Source organism: Rhinichthys klamathensis, unplaced genomic scaffold (genome assembly GCF_029890125.1).
Source record: "Rhinichthys klamathensis goyatoka isolate OS25496 unplaced genomic scaffold, OSU_Roscu_1.1 h1tg000111l_1, whole genome shotgun sequence".
Classification (NCBI taxonomy): Eukaryota; Metazoa; Chordata; class Actinopteri; order Cypriniformes; family Leuciscidae; genus Rhinichthys; species Rhinichthys klamathensis.
This window is the reverse complement of record NW_026606649.1, coordinates 5343225-5360696: the sequence shown is the minus strand read 5'-3', so window position 1 is coordinate 5360696 and position 17472 is coordinate 5343225. Positions and strand designations below refer to the sequence as shown.

General features: G+C 46.2%; 1 protein-coding gene across 1 annotated transcript in view; it reads left to right on the top strand.

Moving 5' to 3' along the window:
* The window catches only part of cckbra (cholecystokinin B receptor a), a 102340-nt gene that overhangs the window by 57075 nt on the left and 27793 nt on the right, over positions 1 to 17472 (top strand). Inside the window, exon 3 of the mRNA XM_056254319.1 lies at positions 13518 to 13779. Coding sequence (XP_056110294.1) covers positions 13518 to 13779 — 262 coding nt within the window. The remainder of the gene's footprint in view (positions 1 to 13517; positions 13780 to 17472) is intronic.

The following is a 17472-nucleotide window of genomic DNA, read 5'->3' as shown; positions in this document are numbered from 1 at the left end:
TATGGTTTCGGGAAACAGTCGTTACTAGCTAGTTGATTTCTTTAATGATGCAACGTACTATGGTAGTTAAGAAGCGAGTTATGTCGTTGTACGGGAAACGCACCCCAGCTCATTTGAAATTAAATTAAATGAAATACACTTTATTGTCTCCGAAGGGGAGATTTGTGTTGGACTCAAGGTGTTTACATTGACAAAATCATTGAAAACATAAACAGAAAATTCTACAATACACAAAAAAACAATAATAATAATTCCTAATACACACCCTTAAAAAATACTCATTTATCTTTTAACATTTTAATTGAAAAAGGAATAAAATACTTCTTAAAACGATTATACCTACACATCTGAAATCTATACCGTCTTCCAGAAGGTAACAATTCATACTCTGTATGCAGAACATGCAATGGATCAGCCAAGATTTTATGTGCTTCTCTAAGAACCGATTGTTCATACTGTGAATCAAGTGACAAAAGTTCCTTTCTCCCAATGGTCTTCATTGCTATTTTAACCAAGCGTGCAAGCTTCGACTTCACCTGAATTGTAAGGTTACCAAACCAAACCGTAATGCCATATCTGATTATGCTCTCTATAACTGCCTGATAGAACAACCACATAATTTTCTGGTCCACTCCATAAAGTCTAAGTCTATGTAAAAAATACAGTCTTTGCTCCACTTGAGAACAAATTGTATCCACATGAATCCCCCAACTAAGTGTATTATCCATATGGATACCTAGGTACTTGTAGGAACGTACTTGCTTAATTGATGTTTCATGTAAAAGCACTGGTGTGTGATCACCTATTTACCCCTTTTCCACCAAAGCATTTTGAGAGCCGGTTCGGAGCCGGTGCCTACTCGCGAACCAGTTCTTTGTGTTTCGACAGCCAAAGAACTGGTTCTCGGCCAGGGAAATTGGTTCCAAAGCGGCACCAACTCTTTGCTGGACTAGAAACGTTCTTTTACCACGTCATGCTTACGTCGGGGGCTGGGGGCGGGGTTATTGTGACCAACAACACGACGGGAATGGGAAAGTTAAGACGTATGGCGACGTACACAGTGACGTAACGACGTCGTTCGCTGGGCTCTTTAGTCAGTGGAAAAACAAACAGGTTCTGAGAAGGTTCGCAAGTTGAACCAAATTTGAACCAGCACCAGTTCCGAACCAGTTCTTTTTTCTGGTGGAAACTAGGTATTGATCTAAGGTCAAAAATCATCTCTTCAGTCTTTTTTGTATTTAGAATAAGATGATTTAGATCACACCACTCTACAAACCTTGATACCACTGAGAAATAAACTGACAAATCAGTATTCTCATACAAAAGACTAAGTATCGCTGTGTCATCGGAGAATTTCACTATAAAATTATTATAATCACAACTTGAACACTCGTTGGTATACAATGTAAAAAGGATAGGAGAACTGACACATCCCTGTGGAACACCTATGCTGATATTTTTCAGCTCCAATAAAGTGTGATTGACTCTAACCTGATCCGATTAGTCAAAAAAGAAAGATACCACCTGATTAAAAAATAATTAACATTAAACATCTTCAATTTCTAAATTAAAAGGTGGGGCTGAACTGTATTAAAAGCAGAACTAAAATCAACAAATAATAGGTGTGCATAAGCTTTTGGATTTTCCAGATGTTTAGTGATAAAATAAGTGACAGCAATGGATCAAGTACAGAGTTAACTTTGGTCTTTAAAATGGACACCATATACTTCTCAAAACTTTTCATTACACAGGATGTCAAGGCTACTGGGCTAAAATCATTGTTTTCACTCTGACCTGTTTTTATTTGGTAAAGGAACAGTTATAGATTTTTTCCATAGATCAGATAATATGAGAATCCACAGATGATTTGACACCATGCCACAGTAAGTTCTTCTGCACAAGATTTTAACAATAATGCAGAGATACCATTAGGACCTGTGGACTTTTTGGTACACAGTCGACTGAAGATTAAACAAACTTTCTCAGATATGTGTTCTCGATTACAAGTGACTCCAAAGCTTCTCTACATTCCAGTGCACAGTCCTGTGTGTCAAACCTGAGGTAAAAGTCATTTAATTAATTTGCTTTCCTCAGGTCATCATTAGTAATAAGACGGTTACCCTTTGTATTCATATTAGTCATAATTTTAATGGTGTCCCATACATTCTTAGAATTCGTAGACATAAAACTCTGTTCTAAAATCTCTTTCTGTCTTTTCCTAGCATTTCTTAGCAGACAATTAAATTCCTTCTGGATCAATCTCATACCCACTCGATCATGTTCTCAAAAGGCTTGTTTTTTTTTTCCGATTGATACAGTCTTTTATCTCCTTTGTGATATATGGCTTATTATTTGGATAAACAGTCACACACTTGTTTTTCCCCAGCATATTGTCCACACAGAAGTCGGTTATAGTATCTGTAGCCTCATTAATGTCCAAGCTGTGAAATATATCCCAATCAGTGCACACAGAAAGCATCCCTTAAGCTTTTCTCTGCTGTCCTCGGACCAGACAGAAACGGTCTTTACCTCTGGTTTTCTAGATTTAAAAACAGTCTTATATATCGGGGATAAATGAATAATATTGCCAATGGAGGCTTTGGTCCAGCAATGTATGCTTTTTTTTATATTACAATAACATTTATCTAGTGTAACATTTATATGTGTATTCTTAGAGAATACACATATGACCCAGAGGGATGCATATGGAGAACACTGGGGTTTCCAGCCGCAGGTGGAATATTTCGACCCCAGGGGTGGCAAGGTGGCTTGCCAAGGGAAAGACATGCTCAGAGAGGCTTACAGTGGAAATACACATGTGGGGGTCGCTCAGAGGAGGGACCATGCACACGGGAGGCACCTAGCCGACGCGCAGGCAAAGACACTGGCGCCGACGTCAGGATTGCTGGAGGAACTCAGGGCTTTCGGGGAAGCTCACCTGAGGAGAATATCGCACGTATCCAGTCCGTGGAGTGGAATGGCGAGCAAGCGAAGACACCTGAGCGGGTCCAGTACTAGCTGGTTGAAGCGAGTACATGAGAGGACACTGGCTCCACTCGGAGATTTTAGAATCTGGCGAATGTGTTGGGTGTCGCCCAGCCTGCAGCTCTGCAGATGTCTGTTAGCGAGGCACCATGCGCTAGAGCCCAAGAGGACGCCACACTCCGGGTGGAGTGGGCGGTCACACCAAGGGAGCACGGTCGACCTTGCTGCTGGTATGCCAAAGCAATGGCGTCCACTATCCAGTGAGACAACCTTTGCTTGGAGAGAGCCTTTCCCTTCAGCTTCCCACCATAACAGACAAAGAGCTGGTCTGAGGTCCTGAAACACTGCGTTCTGTTTACATAGATGCGGAGAGCACGTACTGGACAGAGCAGTGCCAAGGCTGGGTCTGCCTCCTCCGGGGGCAGCGCTTGCAGGTTCAGCACCTGGTCCCGGAAGGGAGAGGTAGGAACCTTGGGCACATATCCAGGCCAGGGTCTCAGGATCATGTGAGAGTAAGCCGGCCCGAATTCCAGGCACGCTTCGTCAACGGAGAATGCGTGCAGGTCCCCTACCCTCTAAATCATAGGTTCTCAAAGTGCGGCCCGCGGGCCAATGGCGGCCCGCCGAAACATTTCTGGCGGCCCGCGATAACATCTGTAAAACTGTTAAAACTTTTGCTTTGAAAAAATGAATATCTCCGTTTAGTGGTGTTTAGCGGCATCCATAGGCATAAGCGGTAATTACATGGTCCGACCGATCGCACTTGACCTCACTCCCAAGCCCACCAGGAACAGTGGTTGTCTACACAGGAATAGGAATCGTGGCCAACCGAAACCAGCACCACAAATCCCATTGCAATTTAAAAGGGTATGTTGACCAAGTAATCAATATTCAATGTGACTTAATAATAATCTTAACAATGTCAAGCTTATTAATAGCCGCGTTTCCATTACCTTTCAAAATGTTCGCGGGCGCGAACACTTGCATTTTCCTATCAACAGTGGAAACAACTTAAACTAGTCTATCATTTCTGGTCATACAGAAAATAATAATGCATTATTCGCAACTACTTTTATTTGTGTAAACTCATAACAAGAAAACGTGCTTTTGTAAAATAAAATAAAACAATCAGTAGCCTAGGCTACTACGCGCTTTCATGATCTCCGTGAACTGGAGCGCGAGAACTGAAACAAAATATAGCCTATGTAGGCTAAAGCTTATAATGTGCACTTTTAAACAAACAAACTCGAATCGAAAGCAAATACCTGATTATGTAATCCGTATGAAAGGTGGATTTCTCTCTAAAAGCGCATCTGCTTAACAGCGGAGATGGAGATATGTTTTTAGCCGACACTTAGAAAACAATAGTTTATTAATAAACAATTAAAATGCCTCGCTGTTTTTTCAGACGCATTTATTATCATTAGCCTATAACTCACCTATAAATCAGGCTAGATCAGACACGTATACAGGCTATATGGCTCTTCTCATTCATCACTGCGGGAAAAATATAAATTCCAGGTTCTAATTTGGCCTTAGAAAACCAGTAAAATCGACATGTTTTCCATATTAATTTGTGAATATTTAAAATGTTTAATAAAGGGGCAAAAAGTGATTTAAACAAAAATCTGAAAAAGTCTGTCGATATTTACTTTTTTTGCGCAGCAGTTGGTGAAGCCAGTTCAAATTAAAATGTTGTTCAACTTTGCGTTTTAAAAAGACAACAGCCGTTCATTTTCCGTTTTTCAGTTACGGGTTAAAAAAGATAGATAATAATATGCAAATCTGCAATAATGGAAACACGACTGACAAGCAATGATAGAAATGAATGATGATGATGACTTGTTTGGTAAGCTTCTATTTTAAAAGTTTCTTTCTCTCCCCCCCCAAAATTTTCACAAGTTTTGCCAGGTTTAGCCTCAGTTATGAATTAAAATGTGTTTATTGCAACTAATGTAAACTGTAGAGATGCAACCTGGTCATTAAAATAATTTCAAATGGGATTTTCTTTTCAGTTTTTTTTTCTTCGTTTTCTCCCCCGCCACTTTGGCGGCCCTCAGTTCAATGTTGGGTTCCTAAATTGGCCCTCACCTATCAAAACTTTGAGACCCCCTGCTCTAAATGGAGGCCAATGCAGTCAGAAGCGCTGTCTTCATAGACAGGAAGTTAAGCTCGACTGACTGCAAAGGCTCAAAGGGAGCACTCCGCAGGGCAGATAGAACCACTGCGAGGTCCCAAGAGGGTACGAGAGGAGGGCGAGGAGGATTCAGTCTCCTCGCTCCTCTCAGGAACCTGACGATCAGGTCATGTTTCCCCACTGACTTAGCTTCTATAAGATCATGCTCTGCGGCAATAGCGGCGACATAGACCTTGAGGGTGGAGGGTGACAGCCTTCGCTCCAACCCATCTTGAAGGAAGGAAAGCACGACGCTGATCGAACATCTCCGGGGGTCTACTCGGTAAGAAGAGCACCAGTTGACGAAGAGGTTCCACTTCAACGCATAGACATGTCTCGTGGACAACGCTCTAGCGGAAGTGATGGTAGCCACCACCGCTGGTGGTAGGGTATTCAAACCTGCCTCGTCCCGTCCAGGAGCCACACGTGGAGGCTCCAGAGATCGGGACGAGGGTGCCACAGGGTGCCCCGTCCCTGAGAAAGTAGGTCCTTCCTCAGAGGTATGTGCTGTCGCGAGGAGAATGAGTTCGGAGAACGAGGTTCGGGTGGGCCAAATGGCGCGACCAGCGAGACTGCTTCTCGTCCTCCCTGACCTTGCACAGGGTCTGCGCAAGAAGGCTCACTGGGGGAAACGCATATTTGCGGCCCCGCGGGCAGTTGTGCGCCAGTGCATCCGTGCCGAGCGTGCCGTCGGTCAGGGAATAATACAGGGCGCAATGGGTCGAGTCGTGAGAGGCAAACAGATCTATCTGTGCGTCCCCGAACTGGTCCCAAATCAGCTGAACCGACTGGGGATGGAGTCGCCATTCTCCAGGGAGGGGCTGAAACCGTGAGAGCTCGTCTGCACAGTTCAGGGCTCCAGGAATATAAACGGCACGAAGCGACCTCAGATGCTTCTGACCCCATAAGAGGAGGTGGCGGGCGAGTTGCGACATACGGCGGGAGCGCAGACCTCCTTGACGGTTGATGTACGCTACAGTCGCGGTATTGTCTGATCGGACTAGTACATGCTGGCCCCTGAGCACGGCTCGGAAGCGGCGCAAGGCGAGCTGTACAGCCAGCAACTCGAGGCAATTGACGTGCCATAAGCGGTGGGGTCCTGTCCAGGAGCTCGCGGCAGCACGTCCATTGCACATGGCACCCCAGCCCGTGGTAGAGGCATCTGTTGTTACAACAATATTCCGGGAAGCTCGTTCCAGGGGCACTCCGGCCCGTAGAAAACCGAGGTTCGACCACGGAGTGAAGGTCTGACGGCAGGTCGGAGTAACTGGTACTTGGAGAGTGCCGTGTTGCCATGCCCACCTCAGGACTCGGTCGCGAAGCCAAAGCTGAAGCGGTCTCATATGAAGCAATCCGAGCGGCGTTGCCACGGCTGCAGATGCTATATGCCCTAGGAGCCTCTGAAAAAGTTTCAGTGGAACCGCACTCTTGCCCTCAAACTGTCTTAGACAAGTCTGCAGTAACTGCGCGCGCTCGCTCGTAAGCTGCGCAGACATGGCGACCGAGTTGATGTCCATACCGAGAAAAGAGATCCTCTGCACGGGGCAAAGTTTGCTCTTCTCCCAGTTGACCCGAAGGCCCAGACGGGCTAAGTGCCGGAGCACTAAGTCCCTGTGTTCGCAAACCTGGTCTCGAGAGTGAGCTAGGATCAGCCAGTCGTCGAGATAGTTTAGGATGCGAACCCCGTGTTCCCGAAGGGGAACAAGGGCTGCCTCGACGACCTTCGTGAAGACGCGAGGAGACAGGGCTAGCCCGAATGGGAGAGCCGCGTACTGATATGCCTGCCCCTCGAAGTAAACCGTAGGAACGGTCTGTGTCGAGGGAGAAAGGAGACATGAAAGTAGGCGTCCTTCAGGTCGATCGCTGCAAACCAATCCTGGGGCCTCACACATTTGAAAATGCGTTTGGCAGTGAGCATCTTGAACGGCATCCTGTGAAGGGAGCGGTTCAGCACGCGCAGGTCCAAGATTGGCCGTAACCCACCGGTTTTCTTAGGGACAATGAAGTACGGGCTGAAGAAGCCGGACCTCATTTCGGCTGGAGGGACAGTCTCGATCGCACCCTTCGCCAGCAGGGTAGCAACCTCCGCTCTCATGATAGGGGCATTGCCACCGACCATAGTGGAACGGACTCCCCTGAAGCGGGGAGGAGACCGCGCGAACTGAATCGCGTAGCCGAGCCTGATCATTGTGCGACCCAGCGGGACAGGTTGGGAAGCTCTAGCCAGGCTCCCAAGAACTGTACCAGCGGGGTCATGCGAACCACAGACCTTCCCCTCGGTGGGGCAGCGAGGCGGTATGACTGGCCCGGACGTGGACGGCATAGCGGCCCGGTGTGGGGGCACAGTCATAGACCGCGTCCTGACAGAGGAGACCAGGGAAGGACGAACGTTCCACGGGGGTTTGCTCTGCCAGGGGTCGGCGACAGAGGAGGATGAGAGCGGCACGGTCCGGGGACGGCGCCCACTGTCATCCGGGTCTGGGACAGAGGAGGACGAGGGGTGCACGGCCCGGGGGTGGCGCACCGTGTCGTCCGAGAACTCTGTGTGCTCAGAGAGGGGAGAGTCAGTTCTTTCTGGGAATAAGGATTCTTCCCCGGCCCTCCACCAGGGAAAGGAGTGGCCCTGCTACCAGCTCCTGGAAAGAACTGAGTCCCATCTCTGAGCAGCCCATCTCAAGAGTGCCGCTTAACCCAGCGTATAGCGGGGGGCGGGGCTGGAGAGGGCTGTGGCGTCCCCCTGCGGCTTCCAGAGCCAGCCCGGGTGAACGGAGGGCGCCTTCGGCGGTGGGCAGACTGAGGGATCTGCTCGGACGGCGGGGCCGTCGGGGCCGTCGGGGCAGAATAAGTCTCAGTCTGCTCGTGGGCGGCTGAGAACTGTTGGGCAAAGCCCTCAACCGCACCGCCGAAGAGGCCGACCTGGGATATGGGGGTGTCAAGTAGATGGGTCCGCCCGACATCCTGCACATCAGACAGGTTCAGCCACAGAATGGTGGACATCACCTGACCCAGGGAGCGTACGGCCACTTTCGTCGCTCGGAGAGCAAGGTCAGTGGCGGCGCGCAGCTCATTGAAGAGCCCTGGGTCAGTCCCGCCCTCGTGCATGTCCGTGAGCATCTGGGTCTGGTAGACCAGCAGAATGGCCATGGCATGCAGTGAGGCGGCTGCCTGTCCTGTAGCGCTATAGGAATTCGCCACAAGTGTAGACGAAAAACTACAGGCTTCGGACGGGTGCTTAGGATCGCGCCGAGAGGAAGCACTCTGAGGACACAGTAGCATCGCAACAGAGCGTTCAACCGGGGGTCCCCAGTGTACCCATGGGGAGGACCCCCGTCGAGGGAAGGAAGGGCGGAGGAGATCAACGAGGGATCGCTGGAAGACATGGGGGTCTTCGAGGATTTCGAGATCTCCTGATGCACATCCGGGAAGAAAGGCATTGGAGTGGATGCCGACAGGAGTCAGCGGCCACACCCAAAACCAATCGCCCAGCAGCGAGTGCTCGGACAGGGTGAAAGGTTCCACTCTAGTCCGATGCTCGCAGCGGCCCGGGAAAGCATGGCCGTCATCTCAGGATCTGACTCGACAAATACCATATGCACACCCGAAAGTGGCAGCACTGTCGAATCTTCACTTCCTGAAGATTCTAGCCCGCCCTGTGATGCTGCGATGGACAAGAGATCCGCTTCTGGAGCGTCAAGGGAAACCCGCGGGGCATCCGAAAATAGACCCGGGGAATCCCCTGAACACTCGCGGGTTGCGTCACCGAAGAGGGGGGCGTGGTCCACGGACAAACAGTCGGCGGATTTGTTCCACACTCACACCCTCAGGTCACCCTGGCCACCAGCCGAAGTAGCACCTCACGTGGAGAGTGTTAGATCGGGGTGTGGATGAGGGGACTCTCTCTCTAACGAGATCATTGAGTCTCGACCGTAATGACGCGATGGTCACGTTCCCGCAGGGAGAACGTGAGTCATCCACAAACGCTGCTCTAGCGTGATCAAGCCCAAGCATGCAGAGCAGAGAATGTGCCCATCAAAATCGGAAATGAGTCGACCGCAACCAGAAATGCACGGGCGAGCCGTCTTTAAAAAGACGTGCCGCGTGCAAGCTCTTTTGTGAGAGGAGAAAAAAACTCTGCGATGTTAAAACGAGCAGGGAGAAACACACTCATTGGCAGATCACTGCACAGATCAGCAGGCAATGTGAACTCGCTGCAGATCGCCGTCACACCAACACCGGAGAGAGTGGCTCGTCTCGTAGAGTGAAGTCAGAAATGGCTGTGGAGTGAAGAGATGCTCTTGGCTCCGAAGCGAAAACATGTCTGCATTCTGCCGGGCTTCCTCCTTTTATACCCACGAGGTGGGGTGGAGTTGCGCCATGCAAATTCCGCAGACCCACGGCATTTCTTTGCCATTGGCTCGTTTTGTAGTACTCGAAGTCGATAGGCTTCCTAAGTGAAACCCCATTCGTCGTCATCCGACGGAACTCGGAGTGACAACGAAAGGGAACTGCTGTTCCTGGTGTCTTGTGCAGTTGCTGCAGGACACAGTCAGTTATTCGAGCTGCGGCCCTCGCAGCATTGCCATCCGGGGAAACATATACCGCACACTAGTGTTGTCACGATACTAGAATTTCTAACTTCGATACGATACCTTGAAAAATATCGATATTCGATACCATTTTCGATACCACGGAGAAAAAACTGCCACAATATTAAGGGGGTATTTTTTTTAATTTAAAGCTAAATATAACAAGTCTAGAACATGACAATGAGGTATATTTTACATGAACAAAAATGTCCTGAGTTCTATTTGTTTATATTTTTTAATTGGACCAGAGCTAACATGATGTATTTTAATTACCTACTGTTATCAAAGATTAAAATATACTGTAACAAAAAAGCACTTAACAGTATCAAATTGGAGGATAGAGAGTCAGTAATGTATAATAATAAGATTAAACATTCAATTTTCAGTTAAAGGCATGTCATTATTGAATTCAGAGATGCCATTGCCTAGCTGTTTAGTTTAATTAATATCTGTGTTATCAAATTGATGATGATCGCTAATGAAGGAAAATTGCAGAATTAAATAATTTTTGAATAAAGTTAAATAGGCACCAGTTAATTTACATTTGACCACAGTTACAATATTTACTTGTCTAAGATTCCTCAGTCAGATTATGTTAACATTAGACTCTTATCAACAACAATACATAAACCATCTTGGTTAATGTTTCAGAAAAGTTCAAATGAGAAGAGTTACAGTGTTTCCTTGAGGATTTTTTTTAGCAGTGGGGGCAGGTCTGTCCAAACAACAAACACCCCTGATGCTGAGCATATGCTGCTAAATAGTAGCCCTGGATGTTCCTTAAGTCTGTTTTCACCTATACAATAATAAAAAAAAAAAAGAGTGATGTGAGGGATTATTGATAGTCAAACAATCTGTTGGGTGCCCGCAGCCCGCTCGCGTGTCCGCGCTATTCTCCGACATGCCCGCTCGCGGTGTGTTTTTTTTACGCGTGTCCACGCTATTCTCCGACATGCCTGCTCGCGGTGTGTAGCGCGTGTCCACGCTATTCTCCGACTCCGACATGCCCGCTCGCGGTGTGTTTTTTACGCGTGTCCACGCTATTCTCCGACTCCGACATGCCCGCTCGCGGTGTGTTTTTTACGCGTGTCCGCGCTATTCTCCGACATGCCCGCTCGCGTTGTTCTTTATCAATCAACCAAAGCCGGTCGCGGGGGCGCCGCCCTCGCCATCTTTCCATTCACTTCACTTTTGCTATTTAACCAGAGCGAATGAGACGAGTGCGTCACGTGTGGTGTTTGTCAACGCGTCTTTGGAGAGAAGTGAAAGTGACTGCTCGGCTAGTATCGATACTTCGGGAAATTAGTATTGGTACCGTTCAGATATTTCAGTATCGATATTTATCGAAATATCGATATTTTTGACAACACTACCGCACACATGACAATATTCCCAAACTCCCTTGGCAAATAAAACAGAGTAGCTCCAAATCGGGGTTACATACCGCCTCCCGTGCAGTATACTGCTTACACCAGTAGTCTCTGATGTAAATGCCAATGCCTCCCCCTCTGCTCTTTTCAGCCGCCTCTTTTCTGTCCAAACGAACCAGGGAGCGTCCTTCCAATTCCACTAATGAATCGGGAATGTTTTGATGTAACCATGTCTCTGTGAACACCATGAGGCTTGATTCGCGGTATTCATAACACGCTCTGTTGTTAATACGAAGCTCCTCCATTTTTCCTCTCAGTGACCGTACATTTCCAAAAACAACCGAAGGAAGCGGTGATCTATTTCCTCTCCTCCATATGTGTTGTCGTACACCACCGCTCTTCCCCCTCTTCCGTAAGCATTTCGACTGAAACAGATGAAATTTCCGTGCCTCGGAAAAATCCACAGTTGTTGGAATGTCTCTTGCTCGAATCGACAACAAGTGTGTCTCTGGTGTAGGTAATCGGTGGCAAACACCCATCCTCCCCGCTTCTCCGCATTGCAAAGCCTCGATACACAAGTTTCCAAACAAACAGCATTAGCAGAATAGTTCTCATACAGGTCCCCATGGTATAATGCGACCGTCTTCCAAGTAAAAAAAATAAAATAAATAAATAAAAACAAATCTTAAGCAAGTTAAACAATTTTTACAAATTAAAAAAATTCCACCACGCAATCAATGTAACCAACACCTGGGTCCGGGTCGCCAGCAGAGCAGCGCCACCGGAAGTATTCAGTTCAGTTTTCATATAATGGTGTCAATGCAGGCAGATCAATGTTATTGTTGAAAATTAAATTAAATATTAAATTTGATGTCGTCAACTAAGCAACCCAAAAGCCAATGGCAACAAAGGTGAAAAAAGGCGAAAAAGGCGACAGTGGCAAGGAACCAAAACTCCATTAGGTGGCAGAATGGAGAAAAAACCTTGGGAGAACCCAGGCTCAGTCGGGGGCCAGTTCTCCTCTGGCCAATGAACGAACAGTGTATGATTATGATTCAAGAAGCATTATAGGTCAGAAGTCAGATTGGATTGGAACAATCAGAATATTATCCAGTTCCATCTGGTTGAAGATTGGAGTCATCACGCTGGTATGGAGACGGGTTTTTTGAGGATCAGTGCCGATGGCTGTCGTGTCGATGAGTCCTTACAGGGGAGAGTCTAGTTGACACAATCTCTGCTGACACTTCAGGGATGTGTTGTGGTCGTGTCTCGGTGAAGGTCCTCCATCTGATCTGGATATGGCCCGGATCCGGCTGACTACATCGTGCGTTGTGGTCGTGCACTGAATATTTCCCTGAAGGTCTACTTTGAAAACTTCAGAGTGTGTGTGGCCTTGGCAAAAACAAGCAGAGAGGATATACAGCCACTGTACATATGAAACAAAGTCGAGCGGATCTAAAACCCAGGGCTAGGCCAATAGACTGCAATAATAAGAACATGTTGGAGACACTATACACTTAAAAACAAAAACTAAACTAAAAAAACTGTATTTTCCATCTCACCCAGTAAACTGAATTATATTTGGTACTCTTGCATTTCATCTTGTTTCTTTTTTTTTTCTTTCTTTTTTTTTACCATGGACTTAAGTTTTTAAGAAATTCACTTGGGTAATCTCACTCAGTTAGAAATCCATCTGCCCTAGTCGTTGGATAATCAACAGAGGTTCTGCAGTAGCAGCCCTGGTTTCTCATTTGTATTAAACCGTGCAACAAAATAAAATAAGCACAGAAAAACATTGGGATAAAAAACATACTTGTTCAGTGAAAAGTAAGTAATTAATTAATTAAAGTAATTAAGTTTACAATCAATTCTGGGGTGAATCTGAGATGTGTTTTTTTTTAAATGGGGGCATACATTAAAATGATTTGTAAAGTGTGCCAAAGCGAAATGTAGCAAACGCTGCATAATATACATATTCATGTATGCAAACCCCATTAGCTGCAGCTCTCAATCCAAGAGCTTTCACAAGCCTTAAGGTGATGATACACAGGGCAACTTTTTGAGCAATGTTGCTGGGCAATCTTGCCGAGTGATTGTTGCTTGGGCACTTTCCCATTGAAAATGGGCAATACATTTCTATCTGGATGATTTAGATCGGTCGTGGGCCCTGTGTCTCATCTGGTTGCCCGTTGACGGCAACATTGCCCAGGAACATTGCTCAAAATGTTGCCCTGTGTATCATCACCTTTAGTGTTTGAATCTGATGAAATTAGGAGGGGTAGGTGCACTGAGCAGGAATGCTTGTAAGAAAAAATCTGATGCACAGCAACATAATCATAAAATACACAACCCCCCAAACATGATTACATATTAATTTATATCCTTCTCTTGTCTACACAGGAATGTCCGTCAGCATCTCCACCTTCAGTCTAGTGGCCATTGCTACTGAAAGATACAGTGCCATTTGCAACCCGCTGAAGTCAAGGGCATGGCAGACCCGTTCTCATGCCTACAAGGTCATCGCTGCCACATGGGTACTATCTGTGGGTATTATGGTGCCCTATCCTGTGTTCAGTAGACTGATGACAATCAACAAGCCGAACAACATCACGGCTCACATGTGCAGGCTTGACTGGCCCAACAGTCAAGTGGAACAGACTTGGTTAGTCTTTTGACACCATTACTTTTATCTTAACTATGATGCAATAACATGAAGGCTTAAAGGTTATCATTTTAATTTGAACTTTACATTTTATACACACTTACACTCAGGGCATCACATTAGTAAGCTTTCATGTGAAAATAATTTAAGGATTATAGTATACTGTTTTTTCTCATTAAAATGAATACCACTTTTGACAAATATGATTAAAAAAAATGCTAATTAGTTGGTTTTATTGTACATAAATATAAAAAAAAGAAATAATTAATTTCTACAAATTTACCGTCAACACAGACACGACCCCAACTCAGAAACTCGGGGCTCAAAGAAAATACCAGTCATAATTATGACTTTGTGGTGGTTCATCATGTGTGTTCAAATTTTCTGACATGACTTCAATGGACTATAGCTCTACAAGAGAAGGATTGCCTTTTCCACTCATTGGGGCTAAAAAAATCATCACAAAATCAGCCATGTCTCAAAAACTTTACAGTTACTACTACTACAACAGCAACAACTACCATTACCAAATACCATTAATAAAAAAATAAAATAAAAAAAAACTAATCTACAATCTCTTCAGTCATTACTAGGGAGTTACTACGCTTTGTTTGTATTACTATGCTTTTCACTTTAGAATACTGATCCAAATAATTAGTGATTCCTTCTGAAGTATTTGGTAATACTTGAGTCATTACTAGTGGGTTACCATTACCTAACAATTAATTATAGATTATGCATTATTCATATTAATTATGAACCTGTATATAGTAGTTCCCTTTCAAGGGAACTCACGTTGCGTCGATTGGCGCTAAGGGAACGCTTTGCGTGTTGATGTATTGAAGCACATGTAAAATCAGTCCAATGGTGTGACGGGACGTCAGAGGCGGGTGACGTCATGAACCAGGAAACTATATAAGTCGGTTCAAACCCAGCCGCAACAGCTTCTGTGTCTTCACAAGGGCTCTATGTGAAATTGTCCTTGTTATTTGGTGTTGTCTGTATATATATATATATATATTTATATATATATATATTTATAGACTATGGCGAGCAAGCAGCAGTTTAGAGTGTGTGTGCACCCCTGCCCGCATTATTTAACGGGTGGGGACACACACACTTTATGTGTTGTTTGTTTGTGAGAGGAGCATGCATGGTCAGCGCTCGAGGGCGCTGACTGTGAGCACTGTATTTTGCTTCCCTTGCGGACACTCCGATCCCGCCTGGCGTTTTTTAACGAGGATGCCCAGGCTTGCGTTCCCCAAGGCTGAGGTCCCTCTGCTGCCGAGGCACAGCGAAGACTTCAGACTTTGGGTTCGCAAATGGATCTGTCAGCGGGGTTAGAGACGGGCTCTGCCTTATCTCTGACTTCACCTGACAGATCTAATGCCTCGTATCAGGGTTCGGAAGCACGCGCTGCGGTTTCTTCCATCCTGATACAGGCATCAACACTGCAGCTATCCAGTTCCGAGGGACTGGATGTTGTTAGTGTTTATGCTCGTGATACTGAGGATTCGCCACGTCAGTCTCATGCTTTTGACGAGCTCGTTGAGGTTGTAACGAGAGCGGTCGAAAGATTACATATCGATTGGCCGGCAGATAAACAGGACGTTGGTTTAAAAAGCAAACTAGATGAACGCTTCCTGCCCTCTCGTTCACAATCTCAACGCCTGAGCCTTCCGTTTTTTCCCGATCTCCACACTGAGGTGTCGAGATCGTGGAAGAAGCCTGTGTCATATAGAATATACAGTGCACAATTATTACACTACTCTTCTATTTCACAATATAAAGAGCACAGATATGGGGAAATGCCGAAGGGGGAAGAGACGCTCGCGAGCTATCTCTCCCCTGAATCTGCATCTTCCCATAAAGCCACATTATTACCCACCAAGCCAGTTAGAGTAACTTCAGCTTTGGTGGGTAAGGCTTATTCAGCGGCTGGTCAGGCTGCAGCATGTCTTCACACAATGTCACTGCTGCAGGTTTACCAGGCTGAAATGTTAGGAGACATTGATGAGGGCGGGGCTATTGGCCCGAACGCAGTTTGCGAACTGCGTCGAGCCACAGATTAGTCTCTCAGGGTCGCCAAGGAGACGGCTATTTCTATCGGCCGGTCTATGGCAGCCCTGATGGCCACTGAGAGACATTTCTGGCTCAATTTTGAGCAATATTAAAGAAAAGGAGTAAATGTTTTTTATGGATTTTCCTATCTCTTTATCTCCCTCTTCGGCGACACAGTAACACGGTCGTCGAGAGGGTTCAGGAATCAGCCATACAAGCGGCTGCCTTCCAAAAACTTTTCCCTCGCCAGACTCATGTCTCCGGGGTTGCTGAGCGGGAGCAGCCCAAAACTTTAAAAACCAGCTCCTCACACCGTGCCACAAAAAAACCCTAAAAAAACCAGAGCGTGGCTTCCCGTGTTCCCCCACAAAAAGACTGGGGACACGGAAAGCACGCTCAACAGCAGCCTTCAAGGGATAAGACGGATCTGAGGACCGTCATTATTTCCAAGAAAGCTGCAAAGAAAAGGACTGACGTCCGAGGGCGGAGGCCATCGAGGGCAGTTCCCCACTGAAGCAGAGTGGTTAACACCTCATTTTACGGTGCCCGTCTCCCTTCGGTGCCCTCGGGGGACCGTTATGCTAACCCTGCCACCTTGTTTGTTACAGGGCGCAGCGGTCTCCAGCGAGCATATATCTCAGGTGCCACCCGGAAACGTAGTGGCCCTGGGATGCCCGCTCCCTCCGAGGAGGGTCCTAGAGCAGTCAGTTCAGTCGTTCCCTGCCTGTTCGCCGTTACAGGGCTACGGGCTGATTGCTCAACAAAGACTAAATGCAGAAGTCAAGTCAAGTCAAGTCATCTTCATTTAGATAGCGCTTTTAACAATGTAGATTGTTTCAAAGCAGCTTTACAGAGATAAACATACAATTTACGGTAACAGAGATTGTTTTGGCTTTATAGCGATTTTTGAATAATGCTATTTCCAGCTAAAGTTAGTTTTGATTGATTCTCTTCCAGCAAAATTATCATTTGTTATCAAATTAGGGGCCACTAAGACGACGGCGTTCTCTCTAAACAGACTTTAAACGCGAACCTGTGACCGGATGGCGTTCACATGCGCGTTAAGAATTGATTCTATAGTTATATTCGTTTGAATATATGTGCGCAGGTTTGTAATTTCCCTACAAACCATGCCCAAACAAACTACTTGTCTTGCCTATACATTAGATAAAGAATTTTGTTTTATTTTATCACTTCGGGGTACGCAAACCGGATTTTCAACAACTCTTTATCTGTAGAGTGGGAAAGGGATCCTCCATAGGGAGAGGATAGTTGACACTTCACCACTGCATTGTCATCAGGTCCAGGCAAATCTCCTTCGTCAGATCTGGATACGGCCTGGATCCGGCAGGCTGCGGGAAAACCTCGGGATAAACAAAGACACTAAAGTTAGCGTAGATGCCATTCTTCTTATGATGTAACGAGTACATCAGGATTTAAGGGAAGTGTTCCCAGTTCCGTCTGACCTAATCTATGCAGCCTAACATTGAATTATAGAAGTCTATAGTGTGTTATGTGTATGCTAGGTCAAAGAGATGTGTTTTTAGTCTAGCTTTGAACTGACAGAGTGTGTCTGCTTCCCGGACAATGGTAGGAAGACTGTTCCAAAGTTTTGGTGCTAAATAGGAAAAG